The 25,163-nt window shown below is 35.3% G+C and overlaps 1 protein-coding gene across 1 annotated transcript in view; it reads right to left on the bottom strand.

The window, feature by feature from the left end:
• Positions 1–25,163, bottom strand: part of LOC113232395 — a 166,269-nt gene that overhangs the window by 5,646 nt on the left and 135,460 nt on the right. Inside the window, exons 5-7 of the mRNA XM_026467098.1 lie at positions 20,804–20,888; positions 17,701–17,800; positions 6,050–6,221 (exon numbers count right to left, since the gene is read on the bottom strand). Coding sequence (XP_026322883.1) covers positions 6,050–6,221; positions 17,701–17,800; positions 20,804–20,888 — 357 coding nt within the window. The remainder of the gene's footprint in view (positions 1–6,049; positions 6,222–17,700; positions 17,801–20,803; positions 20,889–25,163) is intronic.

Genomic DNA, 25,163 nt, shown 5'->3' with positions numbered 1-25,163 from the left:
CAACGTTCTGAAGCTTTTACAGTTACATCTCAGTTAGCGCGTTTGTGTACTGGATCCGCTATTCGTATTCGTTCCGAATCCGAGACTGTGCAAGTCTAGAAAACTCGGTCCCACTTCGGATGTCGCTTGTGCACTAAGTCCGATTCGCATCGGAATATAATTCGAATATCGCTTATATATATATGTACACCTACAGATAAAATGACACTTCAGACATCTGTAACATTTCGGACCGTCATTTCTAGGATTCGAAACTCATACGAATCCGACGTAGTGCGCAAACGCTCTTAGCTGTGACCATGGTACTTGTAAAGGTCCCGAAACGTTGGTTTGTTTTAAAAAACAAATATAATAAATAATATACGCGATTCAGACCCAAAAAAAAGTTTCATTTCCTGACGTTTAGTTTTTTATTGTTATTTTATAGCCATTTTCAAGTTTGTTCTGTCACTTCTTGAGATTGCTATCTAACAATAAGGCCGCCTGTTGTATCCTGTCTTTTGTCTTTTGTTTGTGTAAATTATCCCATTGTATGATATAAAATAATTGCAAGTGCGAGCCGAATTCCATCGTAGGCGCACTGGAGAAAGTCTATGTCAAAGTCCGTTCCTCTATTTTGCCTTTATTTTTATTTATATTATTATTAGACATAATACGTGGAAACTTGGTACCATTTTAATTAAATTTCTAACTAATTTCGTTACGGACCTTTTAATTTTCGTTCCGTTCATCGCATACAAATTTCCGTGAACACAGGGCGTGATTGAGAAAGGTAAATTTATTTACCCACAAGTTTCGCCTTTCATTTGCGTATCATGTTGTATGTTATTAATGAATAGTGTACAAATTGTATTACTTTAGTAAATAGTGTAACTTTAATCTTGCTGCTCGGATAAAAAGAATATATCAATGTACTCGTATTATTATTGAATATTTTTTGATGTACTTTGTGAATATTATCCATTAAAACAGACACGTGAAAATTAAGCCAATTTGAGAACGACTTGTCTCTATCGGCTTCGCCCATATCATGGGAGTTTTAAATCGATATGACAATAATATAGTATACCAACTGGTAAAAGTAAATGTATAAAAGAAGACGGTAACAAGTTAGTTGTTTCTGTAATGGATTTGGATTGAGCTTTGCAATCCTAATTAATCGGATATCCGACTATGACTTCTTTTCGGATCTAACAGTACAAATCGACACCTAAAATGAAAACTACGCCAACTTAATTTTTGGACCTGTAGTGCGATTCAGGTAAGTTCAAGCTATCAAAATATCGTTGAAGTTACGTAGTCGTTCGATCGAAGTCCTGTTCAATATTGGTATTCACGTATCACTTGTACGAACGTTAATATGAATAGAATTGAAACGTAACGACTAATGAACGACACCTTGGATTGTGAAATTTGACTTTTAGTCGTCGAAAGTCTATTGAAAGACAGTTCTTTAAAATAATTAGAAAATTTTGACAGTTGACATTCGAATGTTGCACGTGAAAACGAAAAAGCAGTTCAACGACTAAATTGCTACGATATCATAACGGTTTGATTACGTGAATTACCCCGCTGTTCTGTTTTTATTTTGTTTATTGTCTCTTTTATTCACGAAATTCGGCTTTCCGTTTTGTTTTCTAATTTTGTTTTCGTTTCTTTATTTTTTTTTCACAAAATTCGAGGAGCATAATAATAGTAAATAAATATGGCTGTTTAAAAAAAAATAACAGAAAATTATCAAAAAATAAAGTTCACACCAAATGGTTTTTAAATATAAAATTCCTGTTCCCATATAAAAAAAAATCTGACAAAATAAACAAGAGCTCCTTTCATTCTTGCGATAATGGCAATTCTTTTTTTTGTACAAGACGAAACAGTAAACTACGAAAGACAAAAGATAGCCCAGTTTAATATTGCCATATAAATTACCGTTTTTACTTAATATCTGTTAAAGTATTGACATTGTTGCTCAACACGCACACACACGTAGTCTACTAGGGAAACCCTGTGTCGCGCGTGACATGGAAACACACTTAAACAACTACAAATTACAACCAAAGTCGCGAGAGAAATTAAACGTAGGCCGTATAAATATTTCTCCCGGCCCGAAAATCGAACCCGGGCCCTCTGCGTGGAAAACCAGCATAGTAACCATTCGGCCACGGATTTAAACTACTGTTTCTACTACTATTGTTGATTTAGAAACTCTACCATGTTGTCTTTCGGTTTATATAGTTGGCAGACGGGCGTTTTATGTACTGGTTTTATATATATATAAGACGGCAAAAGATCAGACGAGCCACTTGATTGGAGGTGGCCATTGTCGCATATCGATATTTGCAACATCAGATGAGCTGCCTATGCGTTGCCAGTTGCCAGCCTTTAAACACGCTTTTTGAAGAACACCATTGTCATAGCGCAAAAGAAATACTTCTTCGATTATTATACGGATAAATCGATATCTCTGTACCTCCACTCTATTGGATGGTAGTGGATATTAATTTTTTTTTATAATATCAAGTGACGGGGTGAAACAAGTCATGCGCCTGATTGTAAGCTACACGCCTGTCCATAACAGTTACAGTGCCACTCAGAGCTTTAAATCGCAAAGATTTGAGAGGCACTGCCACTGCGCCCGTCACCCTGGACACAAGTTGACCGGTCCCATGTGCCTGTAATTTCACCAGCACCCTTACCCTACAAAACCGGAACACAGTAATGCTGACATTATTGCTTCCCTGGACGAACTATTTCACAAGGAAGTCTACTGCTACTATCTGTCATATGTGTATAAATGTTGCAATTATCTTTTGTTATTTTCTAATTGGCTTGTCAAACTGCCTGTGAAATTAACTTTGAGCGACTTTACGGATCTCAAGCCAATTTCCTGGTACCTCCATTTAACGGTATTAATTATATAATTATTATCCTATTTCTTCGAACCTTTTGAGCTGACGTCAGTTACGTCTCTTCTTTATATTTGTATAAATTTATTTCATTTCAATTTGTATTGAATTGATATCCAATTATTTTTTGTGAAATTACAATAAGCACTTACAAAAAATTCCTTCGATCCGGCCAAATTCGAACCGATGTCTTCTAGCAAACCGTGTCAGATGCTATGCCAACTAAGCCACGGAACGAAACACGATTTTTTTCTATGTGCTTTTTCTTGGATCTTTGTGAACATTTAAAATAAATGTGAATAAAAGTGTATAATTTACAAATAGCCCCGTAGTTTCTTACTGAATCTTTCTTTCTGAATTTCTTACGATGCGTCTGGCACGGTATGCAAGAAGACGTCGGTTCGAATCCGACCGGATCGAAGGAATTTTTTCTGAGTGTTTTTCTGAGTGTTCGATCTTTGTATTAATAATTATAGCAAACTAGTGGAGTAATTTCACAAAAAATAATTGAATATCAATTCAATAAAAATTTAATTAATTATAACAAACCTCAAAAATTCGTGGAATTACATCTATTTGCCAAGTTTTATTGTTATCGGTTACCGGAAAGTGCGCGAAACTGGATTCATCCCGTAGTTTAGTACCCGCTTTCCAACAAAAAAAGAATCATCCAAGTCGGTTCACAAAAGTCGTAATAGAAGAAGAAGGAAAACAAAGAGTAATTGCGTAACATACATACAAAACACGTACAGTCGCATTGAGAGATTTCTTCATTTTAAATCGGTTAAAAATAATTAAATATCATGGATAATGAAACATACTGTTATTAACTTAACACTACAAACCATAATTTCACAAAAAATTTTGATCGAGTGCGTCTTTTTCCTGATTGTTATCCCATTGACTATTATGCCATAAACTTCACATTGTATTCATACGTTAGTGACTATAAAATGCGTAGGTACACACGGATATAGCTTCCCTTGGTTATTGTCTTAACATAAAGCGATAGATAATTCCCAACGCGTTGCGATTGGCGCAAGTTAAAAGCGCGAGATTAAGTTTACGAAGTTGCACTGTCACGGACAAAACTTAATCGAATGAAGAAACTAAAAAATGTAAACCGTGGTAGCCCAATGGTTGACTTTTAAAAAAAATAGGTTTCTCACAGAGGCGCTACGGCAAAACTACGGCAAAAAAAAGAGAAAACTGACGAAATACTTTCATACTACGTCTAAAGTAGTTGAAAACCAAATACAAAGGATCCGACAACAAGCACATAGAGAAATTTGTGAGGTCCGCTAGTCCGTTCCGTGGCTTAATTGGCATAGCGTCTGGCACGGTTTGCTAGGAGACGTCGGTATGAATCCGACCGGATCGACGGAATTTTTTCATTCGATCTTTGTATTAATAATTATAACAAGCTAATAGAGTAATTTCACGAAAAACTAGAAAACTGACATGAAAATTACACCTACGGAAAATTATAAAGGTTGCGACAAACAAACTAAATTGCATTGAACTGAGGCTAACTATACCAGTATACCAGTATAAGGCAGTTAAAAACTTCTTAGTTGAACCACAGAAGACGTAAAGGCGACAGTTAGGTCCCTTATTGTTGTACGACTAAATAATCGCTCTGTAATCCATATGTAATATGATGTTGCTATCACACGTATAAACTAACGGGGCGTTTTTGTTTGCCGTATCGATTTTATATAGATGTTTTTGTATAGCTATACATACCTTACTCTGTAGTTAAGCTAATTGTAAGTGGAATTCTATATATTTCTAACACTACGTAATACATTTAAGTCGTATTATGGCAGTCCATAAATAAAATAATTATTTTAAATGCGAATAATGTGAACATAATATCAGTACTGAGTACTAAAAAAACCGACTGCAAAAGTTAGTAGAATTATATTACAGGGGATTCTGCCTTACTAACGTAGTGCAGTTAACTATAGTAGTGTTTAACTCACGGAAGAAAAAAGCAATGGAAATGCCTTGAGCCTGGATTACAAAACTGATGCTTTTTTGTTAAAATTAATTTGAAATTTTCCATGAGCCGAAAATTTCCATTCACCGAAAGTGAAAAAAAAAAAAACATGGCGAAGAAACGTGCATACATCTACAAAGCAATTTCATAATGTGTGTGAAGTTCCCAGTCCGTATAGGGCTCGCGTGGGAATTACATCCCGAATCCTTGCATTGACTATAATATTGGCTAACCATTACTGTATCGGTACGCTATGATGGCCGTTTCGACGTTTGTCCGCTCATCAAGTTTCATATTAATTCATAACTACGTTGAAGGAGCTAATTGATGTATGTGGTTGTCAATAGTGACGTGCAGTAAAATTTATGGAATGTATAATTTTGCGATACAACTCGGCATTTGTTTTTCGAAATTTAAAAAAATTAAATCTAATACGATCGTCACTTATGGGATCGCTGGTCAGCACAACGTCTACCCTCGGCAAACTCGCGTCAAAGCTCAATGCTTTTGCATTGACATGCAAAGCAGTTTCGCATTGACGACATATTAGGCAAACATTTTTATTTTCGTTTTATTAAAACTTTTTAATCAGCTACCCCTTGCAATACTAGTTATAAATCTAAAAACTTATGGATGCGACTCGCATTAGATTGTATTTTTTCGATAATGAATTGAGATTTGACCTTACATTTGCAATCTGTTAAAACGGCAATCATAGCGTGCTGGTACTGCAAGTATAGGACAGTTGCAAAATTTTGCATATACCTATGTATAATTTGTGTCATGTAGTTCGTTTAATTTTTCCAACTTTCATGTGATAAAAGCACTTTTGACATATGCTCATAATTATGTGCCTTTACTATACTAAAAGTAATAAATTTGGAGCGAAGCTGCGTCGTACGGCATATAAATTAGAACTACATGCCACACGGGCGCTGCCGCATGCCGGTGCGTTGCGATATCGCAACGCGTGCACATCGGACAAGGCGACAGGCAATGAAGCGGGGAGGAGATATGCTAGCGGCGGCGTTACATTGCGACACCGCACCCCTCGTGTGGCATTTGGTGCGTTGAAATCATAACGTTGCGACGACGCAACGCCCGCGTGGCATCGCTCTTACAGTGATACTAGTTAACTCACCGGCTCAGTTGCGCCGACACCAAATTACTGTACGGCGCGTACTTCGCAGGACTGGAGTACATAAGGCAGATCAGCTGTTCTCTACATGCTTCTAATTTCACGTCGCTGAGGCTCTGACCGCCAATGTTCATGCCGTTGCTCTCTTCGATTCCGTTCTCCGATGGGGTTAACCCTGAAATAATAATTTGTAAAATTGCTGATTCACCACCCTTAAATAAACATTATATATATAGGCATATTATTATATCGGCTTGATTAGGTCAGAAAAAACTTAAGATTTTAATAAAAAAAAAATAGTTGTTGTTCACGTGCACGTGACGTAAACAGACAACCTGACCGGACATTTGCTAAGTGATGACAATAGACTACTCAGCAGTGCAATGACCGTTCTGAACTAGGCTGCTGAGTAGAGTACTTAACTTTATGTATACATTTAAAAATAATATTGTTTATAGTCACACACACTTAAATACCGTTTTGTATAAATAGCTTAAGTTTTGTAAATAAAACTCTCTTTGAATTCAGACATCAACGCTGTCTTATTGACAACGGAGCACTCCTGACTACAGCATCCTCTCACTGCGGCCAAGACACCTTTAGCCGTTAGCTTATCTGATCAGTCTTGTGAGTCTGTGAGACTGGCAGTGAGAAAACCATTTCCTAAAGCACCCTTATCCTTCCCCCTTTCCGTCTGTTGCCTTAGGTCGCACGGTGACAGGCTTCCCCTACTATTTATATAAGTATATATTCCGTAGCGTATGGTTAGGGCTAGGCTGTTAGGTAGGCAACTAGGGTTGTTAGTGATAGTACAGCTTTCCCTGACCACTCATGTATAGCCAGCTAGCTACAGCTAGGTAGTTGACTGTACAGTTGTAATATAATATAAAGTAATGGAATATAATGTAATACATAAACAATGATTAAAAAGTAATTACAACATTTGAAAATGGAACTCTTTGGCTGTAGAATACAGTTTGTTTCATCTGACTATTACTTGTTTTTACATTGTGGCGTCATTTTAGAAATTGGTTGTCTACATCACCATGTATTTAACTCGTGAAAATTTTCGAAGTATGATTTTCTACGACTTTAAGTGTAATTTAATAGCTTAGCGTAGCTTCGCTCGGCTTCAAACTGATTTTGGCGATGAAGTACCATGCAAGGTGATTATTTATAGCTGGTTTGCAGAATTCAAACGCGGTCGTGTGAATCTCAGTAACGAATTTCGTTATGGTCGCCCGTCCACTGCTGTGAACAACAAAAACATCGATGCTGTGTGTCGTATGATCAAAACAGACAGGCATGTGACGTACCAAGAGATTCGGGCGTCTTTATGCATAGGCATATGGGCGTCTTTATGCATACATAAACATTTGGGTGTGAAAAAGCTGTGCTCTCGGTGGATCCCACACAATTTTACTGAGGCTCAAAAAGCGGATCCTCACACGGCCAGATAGACAAATGAATTTTTGATGGTGAACAACGTTGACCTTATGAACCACCCCGCGTACAGTCCCGATCTGGCACCTTGTGACTTTTATTTATATCCAAAAATTAAGAACCAGTTACGCGGTCAACGATTTTCATGATCTGACGAGGCTGTCGAAGAGTATGAAAAATATGTTTCAGAGATTGTCACGAAGGAGTGGCATAAATATTTTCAAAATTGGTTCATTCGCATGAACAAGTGCATTAACGTTAACGGAGAATATTTTGAGAAAGAATAAATTCATTTCTCACCATTTATAGTATTTTTTCTTATTAATTCCGGAAACTTATAGTGCACTCCACGTATAATGCAGTATAACGTAACATGACATAACGTAGCGTAGTACAGTGTAATACCGTGTATTTTACACGAATTTTTCGAATACAAATAAATTAATGACATATTAATTATTAGTAATATTCCCACGTGTCTGGTAGCATATTTGCCCTTTAAAACTGAAACGCAGTAATGGTCACATTACTGCTTAGCGGTAGAAATAGGTACGGTGTCAGTGCTTCCCTGGAACCCTATTGCTTATTTGTGTTACACCATATACTTTTATATCTATTTACCTCTTTATCAGATATTTCTCAAGTTATAAATAATTTAAGAAAGCAATTTTGCGAACGTGTTTTCGGCTAATTTATTCCAACCGCCAAAGGTAACTTTATTGAAAACAATTTTTCAAGTTGTGAAAGTTTGATGTATTTAAATTGAAATACAATATTCATTCGGTAAAATATACAGGTCGTACCTTAATTGAATTTGTATTTTAATTACACCCAAGGGGGGATTTTGTGATTTGATTTAAATAGATTCATTGTGAACTTGTCTTTGATTCCTGATCCTTGTTAATTTTAATGCCACGTTTAAAGAATCACCAACTCTTAGCGCACGGGTTTTTTATCTAGTTTTCGTGTTGGAAGCTCATATTTTACTTTAATTATGTTTTACAAGTTGGATTTTTTTTTGTAACTAATACTGTAACGTGTTTTTTAACCGCCGACGCAAAAAAGGGGAGTTTGAAGCCTTTGTTTGTGTCTTTCTAGGGCATCGTAGTTCCCGAACCGATGGACTGATCTCAAAGCGCTTTTTTAATTGAAGGCAAATTTCATCGGGAAGGCCTTTTTTATCAAAATATGTGCCCATTTCACCTGATGGAAAGCGACGATGAGGTCGACGATGTAGGATGCGCATCTGAATAATACCTATTCACTCTCGCCTCGAAAATGTCCAAGTATTAGCGTTCGGGGAATAAATTCGCAGGTAGGGAAATCCATTCTCTAGCTTCTCGCAATCACATTTAGTGAAAGCGAAACACTTCGTGCGAATCCTGGGATTATCCACAACATAGGGATGGAATCCCAGCCCACGTCTAGTCCCTCGAAGATGGAAGCGCAATTAAATAATGCAATTCCATCCCTCACTCTCCGTATTATATCCTGTAAAATACGGATAAGCAGGCAACTTTTCGTAGGTGTGCAAGGCTTTGCAGTTTGGCTGCAACTAATTCCGAGTCACCTATAAGCCTTTTGGCACGCTTGTCGATTGAATCCTAGGTGGCCAGTTGGTGTTTACACTTCTTTTGGCTCTTTGTAGTTTGTGTGTGGTTTTTATAATTAGTGATAATAAAGCACACACTCATAGCCCCACACTTGGGAAACTCTGTATCGCGAGTTGACTGACCATGATCATGGGACCAGGTCCCATGGTCATGGTCAGTCAACTCGCGATTTACAGGGTAAAGGGCCCGAAACGTTGGTTTATTTGAAAAAACAAATATATGCGATTTAAATCCGGACAAATAGTTTCATTTCCTATGTGTAACAATCGCGAAAACTTAAGAACTCGATATATTAATAACTTTTTCTCTGGAGATTCTTCTGAAATAGTGTCTAAATAATTAGTTACCCCGTAATGAACATTCATACCCTCTCGACCCAAACATGAAATTATTATATATTAATATATATTTTTATGATATCGAGTGACTGGACGAATAAATAGTGTGCTTGGTGGTAAGCAACACGCCTATCTATAGCCATTGCACAGTTCAGAATTCCGAAATCATAAATATCTGAGTCACGTCAAGAGATATAAGATTGACAAGGCCCCTGTGCACGTAGTTTCCGCAGCACTCTTGCCTTTTATAACACGATAATAATGCTCATATTACTGCTTGGCGGTAGAAACAGGTAAGGCTTCTCCGTTGAACTGCGAACTTTCCCCAGAGAGATAGAGTAGTTATTTCCAAAGAATAAATACACTAATCAACCACTTGGTCTCAACTATTACGTATTCACGTAGCTATTTCGTAATTTCATTGTGATACGGAAGTTTTTAGTAGTACCTACTTCCTTTGGCGAACTCTTCCATAAGAAGCAGTACGGCTACAAAAAATATGGATTAGTAGGTATTTCTAGACGATTCCAGAATGCTAATTATTGTAGAATGCAATGTAATATTATGGTTGAGACGTTGAAAAAATATCCTATCGGATATTATTTTTATTTTTGTGTTAAGCTGATTATTATTAAGGGATGATCTTGTTATCTGATTAATCTATTAAAACAAAAAAGTGTTGTTAACGAAGATTATGCGAAATAGGGCCTTAAATCTTTTCTATGCCAAAATATATCTAAAAATATTTTACAATGAGATCGCACGGACTAAAATAAATTCTTTCTTAAGAGTCTATACTACCCCAACTCGATTTCAAATTTTTCCCTTTCTAATACGGTTCATTTTGCTTGGGCAGGGACACTGGCATTATTACAGGATTTTTATTTTTACAAACGAAATTAAAACCATTTGAAAAATGTATATCGTATAGGTCACGTGTTTTTTTTAGTTCAGTTGACATTTAAAAAATCATGGCGTATGCAAAGTACCTATTGAATACAGCGGTTTTTTTTTTTGTAAAATTTCGAGGTAAGTTTGCATTTTTTTAGAAAAAAAAATGATGATATAAAACATATGTAGTTGTGTTTTCACACCGTATACTAATCAGTGTCACCGTATACAATCCTCAAGTTTACTATATATTTTTTCCAAAATGATTGGGTCCACACTTTCACAGTTATGCGGAATCACTCAAGGCCATTTGAGGTAGTTTAGACTCATAAAGTGAGGATTTTTAATCTATGGAAATATTTGCCTGTTCATATGAATCTGAATAAGCTAGTAATGAAATCCATCCGGGCATTAAATAAAGGAAATATGTTTAATAATGAGAAAAGAAAAATCTGCCTTTATTCCATCTATCCTTCTCCTTCAGTTGCAGTAGAGCTCTTTGTGAAAGATTTCGTCTATGGAAGGACAGCACCCTTACTTATTTTTGCTGCCAAGCGGTAAAAAACATCAGTTTTTTTTAAATAAAAGAAAAAAGTATCTTCAGATGCGTTCTGAATTTACACCTCATCAATTTTTATTCTTGCTTGTACTTTTATTTTGTGTGATTGAGTACATAATAATTTTATAAACACATTTAGTTACCATTGTCAATTTAATGTCAACAATGATAAGAATAAAATATACCAATAGATTTATATTACATAAGTAAATAATGTTCGACAAATGGCGTGATTGAACGTATCATTAACTTTTTTTTTCATCGAAAGAAAAAGTTATGTGCACCACAGTTCATCGTCAAGGTGGTATTTCAAAAACCTTTTTCACGCTAGCGTCCAAAAAACGCTTTTGCGCGCGGATTTCTGATGAGAAAGAAAACCTTTTAAAGGTAGGGAGGTGAAACATATTTTATTAATTCATTATTTTTGCTAAAGGAGTTTGAAACACCCTATTATGAATGAGGATAATCAACACCTGAAATCGTTAAAGACCTTTTCTTAAGTATAATAACCCAAGTATATAACTCCATGAAAATGACGAGCTTATGGCACGTCGATGACGTAGCCTACTATTTTTTTGACATAAAAAATAATTTGAAGGCTAATTTTGCAGCTTAAACGAGATAAAAATTGAGACATGCATAGGTTTTTCCTTATTGTTTAATAAATTATTGCTATTCATGTAAATTGTTTTAAAATTCTTTTTATTTCATTTTTTATCTATTTTTGTCCTGTTTTTAGGTTATATGCGGTTCTGTTTGTACAATAAACAGTTTTCTTTTTTCTTTCTTTCTAATTTCCAACATATTTTTAGTAAGCCAACATCAATCGTTAGTGATTGAATGAATGAATGCCATTACTGCGATTCACTGACATACATTTTAGCAGAATAATAAATATTCTCATGATTGCAATATGTAATAGCAGTAGAGCTCCTTGTGAAAGAGTTCTTCCAGGGACGTACTGCCACTTTACATATTTCTGCTGCCTAGCAGTAATGTCGGCATTACTGTGTTTCCTTGTGTGTAAGGGTGCTGGTGAAATTACAGGCACATGGGCCTTGTCAACTTATGTCTCATGGTGACGGGCGTAGTAGCAGTGCCCCTTAGATTTTTGCGATTTAAAGCTCTGAGTAGCACTGCAACTGTTATGGTCAGGCGTGTAGCTTACCATCATGTGCACATGATGGTAAGCTACACGAATTGTTTGTCCCGTCACTTGACATTATAAAAAAAAATTGCAGCTAACAAAGGTTATTTCAATACAGCATGAGAATAGTGTGATGGACACCTTGATCATGTTTACAACCTGTAGGTACAACGTACGTTTGGAGCGAAGTGTAGTGAGTTGCCCTACTTGCTCATGTTAAATGCTTTTATGCTCTGTGCCTCTACCACGAAATTACAGTGACAGTTATCGCTAGCGATGGCGTAAAATATTTGTATACAAAATGTTGTTTCGTCTTGTGACCACTAGGGGTGCTGTATAATTTGCCATACAAAATTGTGAAGTAATTTATGTGGTCGCTACTGTCACAGTAAACTCTTGGTAGATGCACTGTACATATGCAAAGACAAAAAATACGTAAAACCTAGACGCCTGCGATATCTACGAGGAGATGTAAACGTGGCAAGTCAATAATAACTCAATATTAATAACTAATTGATTAACTAACGACTTGAATCTTTCAACGTCTTCCCATGTTTGAGGGAATTATTACGAATTCGGAGTTCTCAAATTACCGTTCCAATTATGGCTGGTATAGAAAGGGAAATTGCGTTTTTGTATTTTCAGCTTTTCTCGATATTTTCTTTTAGGTTTTCTAATTAATTCGATAGTGAAGCGCCTTGTTTTAATTTATTTTGTTTTTGTTTGTTTCTAATTCTAATTTTGCTGTTCCTATTTATAGGTGATCATTAATATCGCTGTGAGTGATTTTTAAACCCGATGTAAAAAGAGGAGCGTTATAAGTTTGATGAGCCTTTGTCTATTTATCTGTATATATTTGTCTGTATGTTTGTCAGTGACATCGTAGCTCATAAACGGATAGCCTGATCTCAATACATTGTTTTATTTGAAGGCTAATTTGATCTGGATGGTTCTTAGCTATGTCACAGATTACTTAACAGATATATTGCTCTCATACAAAATAGAATATATCTACGCTACAATAGCCTACTGAATCTGACTAATGACACGAGGTGCTCACTACGAGGCAGAAGAGACCTATGCACGCGCTCGGAGAGGTGAAAATAACGTTACATAATAATATAATACAACACTAATTTATTTACACGCATTGTCTGCAACGTGTAACGAAATACGGGTGTGTAGTCACCGGCCTCTGAAACGTCAGTTCATGACACCATTCGACCAAAACTCCTCCTCCTTAAAGGTCGACATATGTTCAGTTGGTACTCTCACCACAAATGAATTGAAATTTACATTGCGACAGAACCCTAACCGCTCTACTCACAGGGTGACATTGGCCATCTTTCATATATACTCCACAATATATGGATATTATATAATCAGTGATCAGAATTGAGGGAGTTAATTTAGTCAAACTAAAGAATAACGTGGACATCCCTTCTACAATTCCCGGGACTTCTCGGAACTAATTATATTCGAATATGTGTATTATTTCTTAAAATTTGAGTACATTGGCGACAAATTATTATTTCCTGTATATTTATATTATATTATGTATTTGCTATAAATTACTGTCTCAAAAATAATATTGTAGTTGTGTTTCTATAGGTTCTTACGTACCTAAATACTTCATTCATTTAAGTCATTTAGTCATGAGACAACGTATATTTTGGAATGTTTAGAAAATAAACAGTAAACAGTTATAAAGGAAATTTTACATGCATTGATGACGAAATGGATATGTCCATATTAAGAAAACGTTCATAATTTAGATAGATTAACTTCATCAATTCCGATCACTGATTATAATAAACATATTATTATGTAATATAATACATATAGCTGTCTAAAGAAATAAAGCAACTAGTAGTTAAGTGTCATTGGATATTAGCTAGCATGTTTAAGTTTTTAAGAATATTTGTTTTAGAGATTGTTTTTATTTATACTGTGCCCTTATTTGCTTATGATATTATTACAGTGTGTCATATCTTAAGGACCTACTATATGGTATTTATGATATTTGTCAATTTCATTAGAAACGTGCAGTATATGCGATAGTTTAGTAGCAGTAGAGCTCCTTGTGATAGAGTTCGTTCAGGGAAGTACCTTACCTATTTCTGCCACCAAACCGTAATGTGAACATTACTGCGTTCAAGTATAAAGGTGCTGGTGACATTCCAGGCACATGGGACTTGTCAACTTATGTCCAAGTGTAACGGGCGCAGTGGCAGTGCCCCTCAGATCTTTGTGATTTAAATCTCTGAGTTGCACTGCAATTATTATGGACAAGCGTATCGCTTAGCACCAGGCTCACGACTCGTTCATCCCGTTACCTGATAACGTAAAAAAAGTCACACAGTTACTAGATAAACAAGTTTCTATTTGAGAGCAACATATTTCAAAACAAATATAAGATTGGAGACACACGCAATTATTTCTATAAGCTTGTTACGAAACGGTAATAGTACTGAACAAGGACGTTCCAAAATTAATAACAGATTGGACGATCTGTGGAGGGCCAAATTAGTTAAACGGATCACGTTTGAAACTTTTATTTATAGGCCAATTTGCTCGAATATATTGACGCTTAAAGCGCTTTGATGTTACAATACAATTTGTTAAAAAGCACTTTGGCTTCGAATGTACATTTATGTACATTACAATTCTATAATGGTGGTTAGGTTGACGTGAAAATTTACAAAATTGGTTTAAGCATAATTCAATTGATTTTATACGGTTAAAGCAGTCTCTTATGCAAAGTGGGTTATACGGAGGTGTAACAAAAATATGATATTTTTTCCCATTAGAATTGCTCCTTGTTATTTAACCTGTATTAGAATTGATATTTACACGATACTTATAATAGTAGTAGAGCAATGGAGCTCCTTGTGAAAGAGTTCGTCCAGGGAAGTACTGGCCCACCTTACCTTTTTCTGCCGCCAAGCAGTAATGTCAGCATTACTGTGTTCGTGTTTTGAAGGGTAAGGTGCTGGTGAAATTACAGGCACTTGGGACTTGTTAACTTTTGTCTTAGGGTGACGGGCGCAGTGGCAGTGCCTATCAGATCTTTGCGATTTAAAGCTCTGAGTGGCACTGCAAGTGTTATGGACAGGTATGTAGCTTACCATCCTCAGTATTATAACGACACTAGTAGTACTAAATATATATATATATATGTAGTGTAGTTTGTATAGGCAATTCACAAATTATGCACTATATACATGGCCCGTGCTTTACCGAGACCGCTAAAGATGAAGCGATAAGACGAATCGGTGCAAATAATATTTAGCTAACTATAACTCTATATAAAGTAACTTTCAGGTACACTATCAATGTAACCGTAGGGTTACACTGTTAGCTCCTTTGCTTAACCTGTATTAGAGTTGATATTTACACGATATTATTAACTTTAAGTGAAGTGAAGTACGGTTACACTACTAAAGTATATTAAAGCACCGGCACGCTATGATGGCCGTTTCGACGTTTGTCCGCTTATTAATTCATAACTACCTTGAAGGAGCTAATTGCTGTACATTGTTGTCAATAGTGACATGCAGTCAAATTTATGGAATGTATAATTTTACGACAGAATTCGGCACTTGTTTTTCGAAATTCGAAATCTTTAAAAATGAACTCTAATACGATCTTCACTTATAGGATCGCTGGCCAGCACAACTTCTACCTCCGACAAACTCGCGTCAAAGCTCAATGCAAAACAAAGCAGTTTCGAATTGACGATATATTAAGTAAACATTTTTATTTTCGTTTTATTAAAACTTGTTAATCAGCTACCTCTTGCAATACTAGTTATAAATTTAAAAACTTAGAGATGCGAATCCCATTTGATTATATTTTTTACGATAATGAATTGAGATTTGACCTCACTTTTGTAATCTGTCAAAACGACCATCATAGCGTTCCGGTACTGTAATCTAAAGTTAAACTATTAGCTCCTTTTTTCAACATATATTACAATTTATATTTACATGAGACTATTAAGTTTATGTGTTTAGTTCTAAATTTAAATTCGGTTTGTCATACCACATCACAATCACAAATATCTTTATTTCGTAGGTAACCATTGACCTACCAACAACAGGTCAATATAGGTAACTTACTCTAGAAATCGTCACGTCAGTCAAAATAATTAATTCTCATTTGTACGCATAGATTACCTAGAGATTTTTTTTTAATATAACATCGCAAATATTCAATAGCTGGAAGTTTATGAAGTGTTCGTTTTATTTATGTAATCAAGTCTCTATAAGCTCTCCTTATTGCTAGTTCTTTAAAATGACCTTTGATTTCTTTCTGATAATTTTTGCAGAATTTCTGGAATATTAATGTAACATTGTGTATAGTGCCCTACAAAAGACAAATAAACTTTACGAAGTCTTCTAATTATTATATCGTATTTCACGACAAAATATTTATTTTTGTCGTGAAATACGTGTCGATCTGTTGCAAGCAAGATAGTAGAAAAAGTAATACCACAAAAAACATTAATCAGAAGTTTAGCATTCTAAAGCTTACTTAAGTATACAATTATTCTCTTCAGGTAACTCGCAGCACATTTACGCTCTGGATTTGGGAAAGATTTCACAACAATATAAGTAGGTTCGGCACGTGTCGGTTCGCGGCGCGGAGACCGCTGGAGAAGTTCCATTATCGAAATTGAATTACATTAGGGCAAGACGGATGATTGGTTTGAAAAGTTCAAGACTAAATAGTACTATTGTTACAGAGCTTTAGAGGACGAAAAAATGCATTATTCGTTTAAACCATTTATTTTGTATACTAGCTGAGACGGGGATTTCAAAACGGGAACGTCGGCGTCGTTGAAAAACGACGGTCCCAAACGAGAACCTCGGGGTACGCCTAATTTTATTGATACTTAAAACCCTTTATAGTGACCTGTTGACTACGGTTCATTAAACGGTTGATTACTGTTGAACCCAATCATTTGAATACAATTAACTGCCGCCGTGGCCGAACGGTTACCATGCCGGATTGCCACGCAGAGGTCCCAGGTTCCATTCCCGGGCCGGGAGAAATATTTGTATGGTCTACATTTATTTCTCTCGTGTGTTTGGGTGTAATTTGTGATCGTCTATGTGTGTGCCCAGGGCATCCGCGACACAGGGTTTTGCTTAGTGGGGGGTCTATGTTGAGTGTGTAGGTACGTTATTTTTTATTTATTTAAATTATCAACACGGCAACATCAATATATCAAAAAGTTATGAAATGAGCTAAATTGTCTAAATTAGCAGATGTTTTCATTGGTCTCGATTAATGACAAAGAAATATTATCCCTTTGTTCTTATCTATGGTTCTTACCATAGCAATTATTAGTATATGAGTACATTATTTTATTGAAACATTTTACTGTTTTAAACAACTAAAAGTGTTTTTTAAATTATGATTATGAAAACTACCATCCAAAAGGGTACGTAACACAATATTTTCTGTATACTTACATGTTTGGTTATAGATAAATCAATACTGTTATCTAAACTCTGCCCTGTATCTCTGTAGGTTCCTGATAAATCGTTTTAAATAATGAATGGTTTCCAAAGACTAATGATTTTTAAGTAGACCTGAAATATCAGAGGTCATGAATGCCGTACGATGCTTTGAAGATAAAGGTTCTTTAAACTTACCAAGTCTGGCGAATATGCCATCCAATCTAGATAAGAGAGGTGAGTAGAACGGATCGTAGTTGCTCAGAATCATCGAAGATGCTGGAATCTTCTGGAATACCTAAACAAAAATTTGGTTTAAAATAATTAGTTGCGTGTACTTGATGATGGATATAATGTAGATACACATGAGATAATATGGAATCGAATTACTTTTCAGAAAGTGTTTAAAATTAAGTTCTTAGGTTTTCGCGATTGTTACACATAGGAAATGAAAATATTTTTCGGATTTAAATCGCGTATATTTGTTTTTTCAAACAAACCGACGTTTCGCATCAATATTAGACATAACTGGTTGAAGACTGTACCACCTCAGTCAACCGTGACCATGGGACCTGTAAAGGGCCCGAAAAGTCGGTTTGTTTGGAAAAACAAATATACGCGATTTAAATCCGGAAAAATAGTTTCATTTCCTATGTTTAAAATTAATCATAATGGATATTATTTTACTTAAATGAAGCTTTTTAAGTCTTGAAAATTATGTTTGGTATCTGCAGGTAAACAAACTAGACAATATGCACTTACCACTCGTGAACATTTTACGTATTTATTGACTAATGTCCTTAATCTAATATTCGCAGAGTTTTTATTTAAAAAGTGACTAAGTCGATAAAAAAAGGGAATACGTGAATACGGTGACGTTTTATCTATTTTCTCAATGACCCTCGGCAATCATCGAATTTCCGAATGCACACGAATATTAATTTCCATGCCCATTATTTATTAGATTTAAAAATCTATAATGATTTAAATTTTGAACAACGTACTTTATTGTCGTTTCATTTTGATTTCCGTGTGAACTATATAGAGCTGTAAAACTATATCCCTATTTTTAATAACATTTACTCCATGACATTATGTAAGTTAAAAAAATAAAGTAAATAAAGTGTGCTTCTTTTATATAACTAAAAATGAATATTTTTCCGGTTATTAATCATTTCAACTCAGTCCGTATCTGAACGCACTTCTTCATCTGACATAGTATGTCAGATGTCATGTTAGTATGTTCGCCATCGATGGAATAATCACTTTCTGCGCTGCTCGAACAGGTATTTGTTTTAAAACTGTAAATAATAAAAATTATAATAATAATTGTAATAAGTAAAAAATTTTATAGCAACTCTATGTAATTCCAAGTCGTAAAGCGTATGGCCCGTAGCAAAGGCAAAGGGCAATTGAATAAAACCCGACGACAGCCGAAGCACGAAGTTTGCCGAGTGACATTGAGAAAATAGAAGACTGTACTTATGTTGCACATACGGCACGTAGTGTAGTTGGTGTTTGCATAACAGATTAAAAATATTAGCATTTTCAGATTTAATTTACTGAGTACAAAATATAAATCATTGTTATTTCACAAAAATATTGAATGAATGATTGTGTATATTATACCGTGTACAAATAGAGGACTCAAGAGGACTACTAATCTCCATACTATAGGTCGTAACTCTGAAAAAGGTCAAAATTCCGTTTTATATCTAGATAGCGTTGATTGATAGCCTGGAATTAGTTTATACTATGTAAATGGATGCATGGATGTCAATTAATTAATTTTTAATATGAAACGTAAGTAGTCAGTATTTTTCTTTGTAATTATTCAAATATTGACTTTGAGCAAAAACATTTTCTGACTTCGACAAATTTGCGTGTCAATAGCATTGTGTGTTTGAAACTAATTTATAAATTAATCCTTGTAAGTATGGGTTGATGGCGCTAATTTTAAACAAAATAAAAGAATGCTGGCAGTATCCATAAAAATCTGTGTAATAAACTCCATCTAGTTGATTTGTTTCTTATCACTAGAAGTTAGAGTAGTTTTGATGAATTGTAGTTCGTCAATTATTTACAAATTACTTACAGATATAGCTATTTAGTACTCATCGCACATCTGCTGGACCAATAGGTACTAAAGGTACTAAAGGTACCCGACTACGCTGTTTTGCACCGCGATTAGCAGTCTTCTTCAATTATCGGTCTATGATTACGTTATGAACTCTCTTTCTAGCTACATTTTATTTTTTTCTGATTATTCCGTAGTCCAATTGTCTATATAAGGTTCAAGGTGAGTTTTGTCACTCTGTTAGTATTTTATTGCAATTTATTGCTTTATCTCTAAATGATACATTTTGAAGGGGTCTATCATATATAGGGGTATATCTATATGATACATTTTGTCTTTAAGCACATTCTCGTATATTTTGAAGATGTATACAATGAAAATAAAGCATGACGTATTATCGCTACGATGCACTCTTTTAAATGTTATATAATTAAGTGCAAAAATTGTTTTAAAATTTAGAGAACACTTTTGAATGTCAAGTTTCCGTTGTCTGTACTATGTTTCCCGTTCTATCATTTGTCTTTGTGAAGAGATATTAGGTTTCATACAAAACATAGCTAAATGAGAACCTTCCGGCTTTGTCGTCAATCTTTTCCTTTTGTTAGGGTGTTTGAATGGACTCAATTTTAGGCCGAAATGTATAAAACGGACTCTGACTAAGTTTAAGCAAGAAATTAAACTTTGAGTTTGCTTCGTGACAAAAATTGTCTAAGTAGGCAAAGTTAGTTTTGTAAATATGAACAATTTGCTTAACTCACCATTTTTGCTTAGTCTAAGTAAAAAAAAAAAGGAGAAGGTTCTTAATTCGACTGTTTTTTGTGTGTGTATATTATACGATTACTCCGACATTTCTGAACCGATTTCAATCATTATTTTTGTTGGAAAGGCAAATACGTCAGTAGTGATTCCGTTCAAATTTGAAGAAATTATTCCACCTATAAGGGTGGCAAATTAGGGGATAAATCTGGATTATTGGATCTCATCCATTTATCGTTAACCGATTTCTATAAAACTTGGCAAATAGACGTAATTTCACAAACTCTTGAGATCGGTTTTTGTTATTAAAATGTTATAACTATTATTTTCAATCTCAGACTAAATGTAACCATCGTCACCTGTAGTCAGTTCAGTATGATACCGCGTATTTACCACATTGCGAGAGGCAATAATTATATGTAGTAAAAAATAAATATATTCTTTAAATGCCTGTCTTAGACGATTTACCTTGTAATTTGTAGCAGCAGTGGCCATCTGGTTCTTGTAATAGTTGTTCTTCGTTGGAATGAAAGCTACTTTCTGATCGCCAAATCTGAAATGTGTAGAATTGTAATCGATTACATAAGGTCATATTGCGATCTGGTCTTGCTAATTGACTACGTATACATGACGACAATCTAGGATATAGTTTCCCGAAGTGGTCTCTGTCGCCCCCAAGTGGGCGTTGAAGAGTTCTGTGTGGGCTGTAAGGGCCTTGGAAGCAATTGAGGGCGTTGATACTGTCCAGGGAGTGCTATCGCATTTGAAAATAAAAACCTGAATTACCTATATAAAGTACACTACATATAAACTTGACGTGGCCTTTAGGGAAGTGTGTGCATACAAAAGGACATACAATAAAATGAAAAACAAAAAAATATGACGAATTTCCGCTTGTATATTCTAACATTATAAAATATTCGGAACTAAATCGTGTATATTTGTTATATCAAACGAACCGATTTTTCGGGCCCTTTACAGATCACGGTTGACTGGTAGGTAGGTATTACGATCAAATCATAATGATCTTAATTCATGTTAGCTACCACCGTGTATACAACATTATGATATGTATAATAAAGTATAATAAAGTATTGAGTACCTTATTAATATTAAAAATAACTAATAGATGACTTTACGATCTTAATCAACCGTGACCACGAGACGCTGGTTTGTTTGAAAAAAAAAACATCCATATGTTAAGTACCCTTAGCCCTGAAAATTGGAATACCGTAATGTTCTTATTACTTAGCAGTATTTTCCTTGATGAACCCTATCACAAGGTGTTCTACAGCTACAAGGTAAGAAAATAATTTAATTTTCCTTCATTTTAATTCAGGGTATTGTTATCTTTTTGAACTAATTAATTACCTAACGCTATTGTAGGCCAGTTCATCTAAAGCCTCAAAAAATGTAAGGCCTCTCAAAATTATTATTTATGTTTCTTTTTCATTGGTAGGCAAAGAAGGATGGCGAAAACTGAACTAATAATAATTAAAATTAACGTAGAGCCGTTGATGGACTTTGCTAGTATAATTTTATGTTTTATTTTTTAGTTCGTTTATGCCTAGTTATCAATATATTTTTGTATATTTTTAGAAGTCGGGAATAAAGAAATTGCAAAACAATGTATTTTAGAATAAATGCAAGAACTCAACGCAATTGATTCAATTCGACGATAGATTAGGTAACGTTCTTGTACAGGGTCAAGAACACGTCAAGCTTGACACTTAACACTTAAATCTAACTCTATGATGCTTACGATAAGCTCGAAAGTACAAAGCGCTACCTCCAATTAACACTACGCCAACTTAATTTTTGGACGTGTTTTGTTTTTTGTTTCTTAATTTTTTATTTCACAAATATGTTTTAAAAAAAAAAAAAAAGTTCTCGGAGAATATTATTAGTAAATAACTATGGCTGTTTACAAAAATAACAGATGATGACCAAAAAATAAAGTTGGCTTAGTGTTTATTGGAGGTATCGAAAGTATCAAGCTTGATGTGCTCTTGAGTGTACATACGTTTCATTTTAAGCATGAATGATTGTCTACCTGCCTAAAGTATTGGTTATTTTATAGTACACACATAAAACATTAAAGCTATGAAATACCTAATCAATTAAACAGTAATAACATAAAGTAAAAACTAAAAGACTATGTGACAAAAATGTTTAGACAGTATTTAAATGAGAGGTAAGAAAGCTGAGGCAGAACATGTTAACATTGTACTAAATGTGGTAGAGTTTGACGAAAGTAATGGTTTTTGAAAGACAGGAAGATATGACGGATTGCACGATATTGATTGAAGGAGAGAAAGTGGAACAAGTGAAAGAGTTTGTGTATTTGGGTTCTATGTTTACGTGTGATGGAAAATGTGAGAGAGACATTGGAAGAAGAGTTAACGCAGGGTGTCAGGTGAATGGTGCCTTGCATACCTTCATGGACAGCCAGAAAGTGTCAAAAAAGGCACGATTGGCTGTGCATGGGGGGTGCTGGTTCTTACATTTATGTATGGTAGTGAATGTCGGGTTTGGCAGAAGAAGCATTAAAGTAGAATTAATGCAGTAGAAATGAGAGCTTTGAGGAATGTGGCTGGAGTGACTCGGATGGATAAATTACGGAACAGTGTGATAAGAGAGCGTTGCGGCGTGGAAGAAGATATAGTGACAACGATAGAGAAAGGGATACATAGATGGTTCGGACATGTAGAGAGAATGAATGTATATGTATAAGGCGAGCGTGAGCGGGCAAGTTGGTATGGGCCGACCAAGGCGAACTTATCATGACCACATTGAGGCCATTTTAAAGAAGGACCAGGTCAAGAGTACCCTTAACCGACGAGCGTGTATGAAAGCATTGATGCGTGTTGATGAGGCGAAATATGTGTATTAGGACCGTAGCAAGTGGAAGACTGTTCTCTTTGCCTACCCCCAATGGGAAAAAGGCGTGAAGTATATGTATGTATGAGTTTGGCAGATTTGGGAATATTCAGTAAGTTTTTTATTATTTTTGGGAACAAACTGAAGACTTGTTGTTTTCTGCTACTGCGAACAAACATTATGAAGCGAAATACAGGACAACGTTATAAACACAACACATATCAACTTTATAACCCCAGCTTCTACATGCTATACTCAGTTAGCTTTTTTGATGGTATGATAATGAATCACGAGTATTGATAGGTGTCTTTAATGCACGTCGTCAAAAACACTGGGTCACAAAATACATAGGATGTCGACATCCTCGTTTCCAACTTAACAAGCCTGAATAAATATATACTAATAAATTGTATGCATAACACATTCGCTACGTCAAAAACAACGCTATTTACATATTACATGTTAGTCAATGCGTTCGCAATTAAATGAGACTTTAGATTTAGTATAAATACGTCATAAATGCGATAAGTTTGAGGGCGCCTTCAAATTAGACGCTTATAGAAGCGCTGCCGTGGCGCGTCAGTCGCGCAGCGGCAGCGCCACTATTAATTTTCATATTATACTATTTAGAAGTGCAGTGGCAGCGCTACGGTCGTGACACGTGCGCGCCAATTTTACAGGCAACAATAAGTGAAGGAAAATATACGCGCGCCTCGCGCCACTGCAGCGCTTTTAAAAGCATCTAATTTGAAGGCGCCCTAAGAGGTATAATATAAAATGACGCGAATAAAAATGAGAGATAAGCCTCAGGTCCTGATAATCATATTAAACGTTCAATTTATATCCAACACACCTTGGAACAAAGTTTTAATCCGATTGGCAATTCATGTCGAAGTCTTTAAAATTAAAGCGCTCTTAAAGTCTCTTAAGATATTTAAAAGTATGAACGGAACACGGGTCGTTATGAAATTCACTGAGAGTGGTCAAAATGTACAACGCTTTTAGTGAAATGTTGAATAATGAAATTGTAGGCCTTAGTAGAATTGTAGATCAAATATATAAAAATAACATATCCACGAAAATTTCTAGAAAAAAAAATGCGCATAGGCGGCAACTGAAGAATGGTTTGACAAACGCTCGCATACTTTCAAACATGTTTATCAAACATCGCCGTCAATCTAGATTTCCATCAAACACGACTGCAGACGATCAAAAAATTTGACAAACACGTAAACAATAGCAAATTATTTGATCGTTTACGGGTCGCTTTATGGATAGGAGTGTGGTTTTTACCACCAGGTTCACATTTTGTTTGTCCCGTCACTCGATATCATAAAAAAACCTAAAAAGATTATTATTAGGTCAGACTACCAAACAATAACGTGACTTACGATCGTAACAAAAAAAAAAGAAGAAAGTTTAATTTAAGAAATAGAACCAATTTTCTATAGCTAAAATTGGAACATATTTATTGAATATTGGAAGTACTGCTAATATACGTAGACATTCTAATTTCAGACTGTGCGTGCGTGCGTGCGTGCGTGCGTGCTTGCGTGCGTGCGTGCGTGCGTGCGTGCGTGGGTGCGTGCATGCGTGCGTGCGTGCGTGCGTGCGTGTGTGTGTGCGTGCGTGCGTGCGTGCGTGCGTGTGTAATAAAGAACAACCATATCCGATGAAACGTCACACGTGTTGAATTATATTAAATTGTTCCAAGCACATAAAATTTTGGTTGGTGCTATAATATGAGACAGTTTTTATACATGAGTCGTTTATTTTTACTTCGCATTACTGTTACAATGACATTAAATTTATTAAAGTTAAAGATACACTATGTTCTTCTATATAAATAAATGTGAAAAAAGCCTAATTCAAAATGTATAAAGGTGGCTTCACACGGCCTATGATTTTACGGGCTACGCTCCGCCAGAGCGTACGAACGCTTGAGAAG

The sequence above is a fragment of the Hyposmocoma kahamanoa genome, unplaced genomic scaffold (assembly GCF_003589595.1).
Source record: "Hyposmocoma kahamanoa isolate Upper Pololo Valley unplaced genomic scaffold, ASM358959v1 76, whole genome shotgun sequence".
Lineage (NCBI taxonomy): Eukaryota > Metazoa > Arthropoda > Insecta > Lepidoptera > Cosmopterigidae > Hyposmocoma > Hyposmocoma kahamanoa.
Note: the sequence above shows the minus strand (reverse complement) of the source record. Positions and strands in the feature narration are given on the sequence as shown.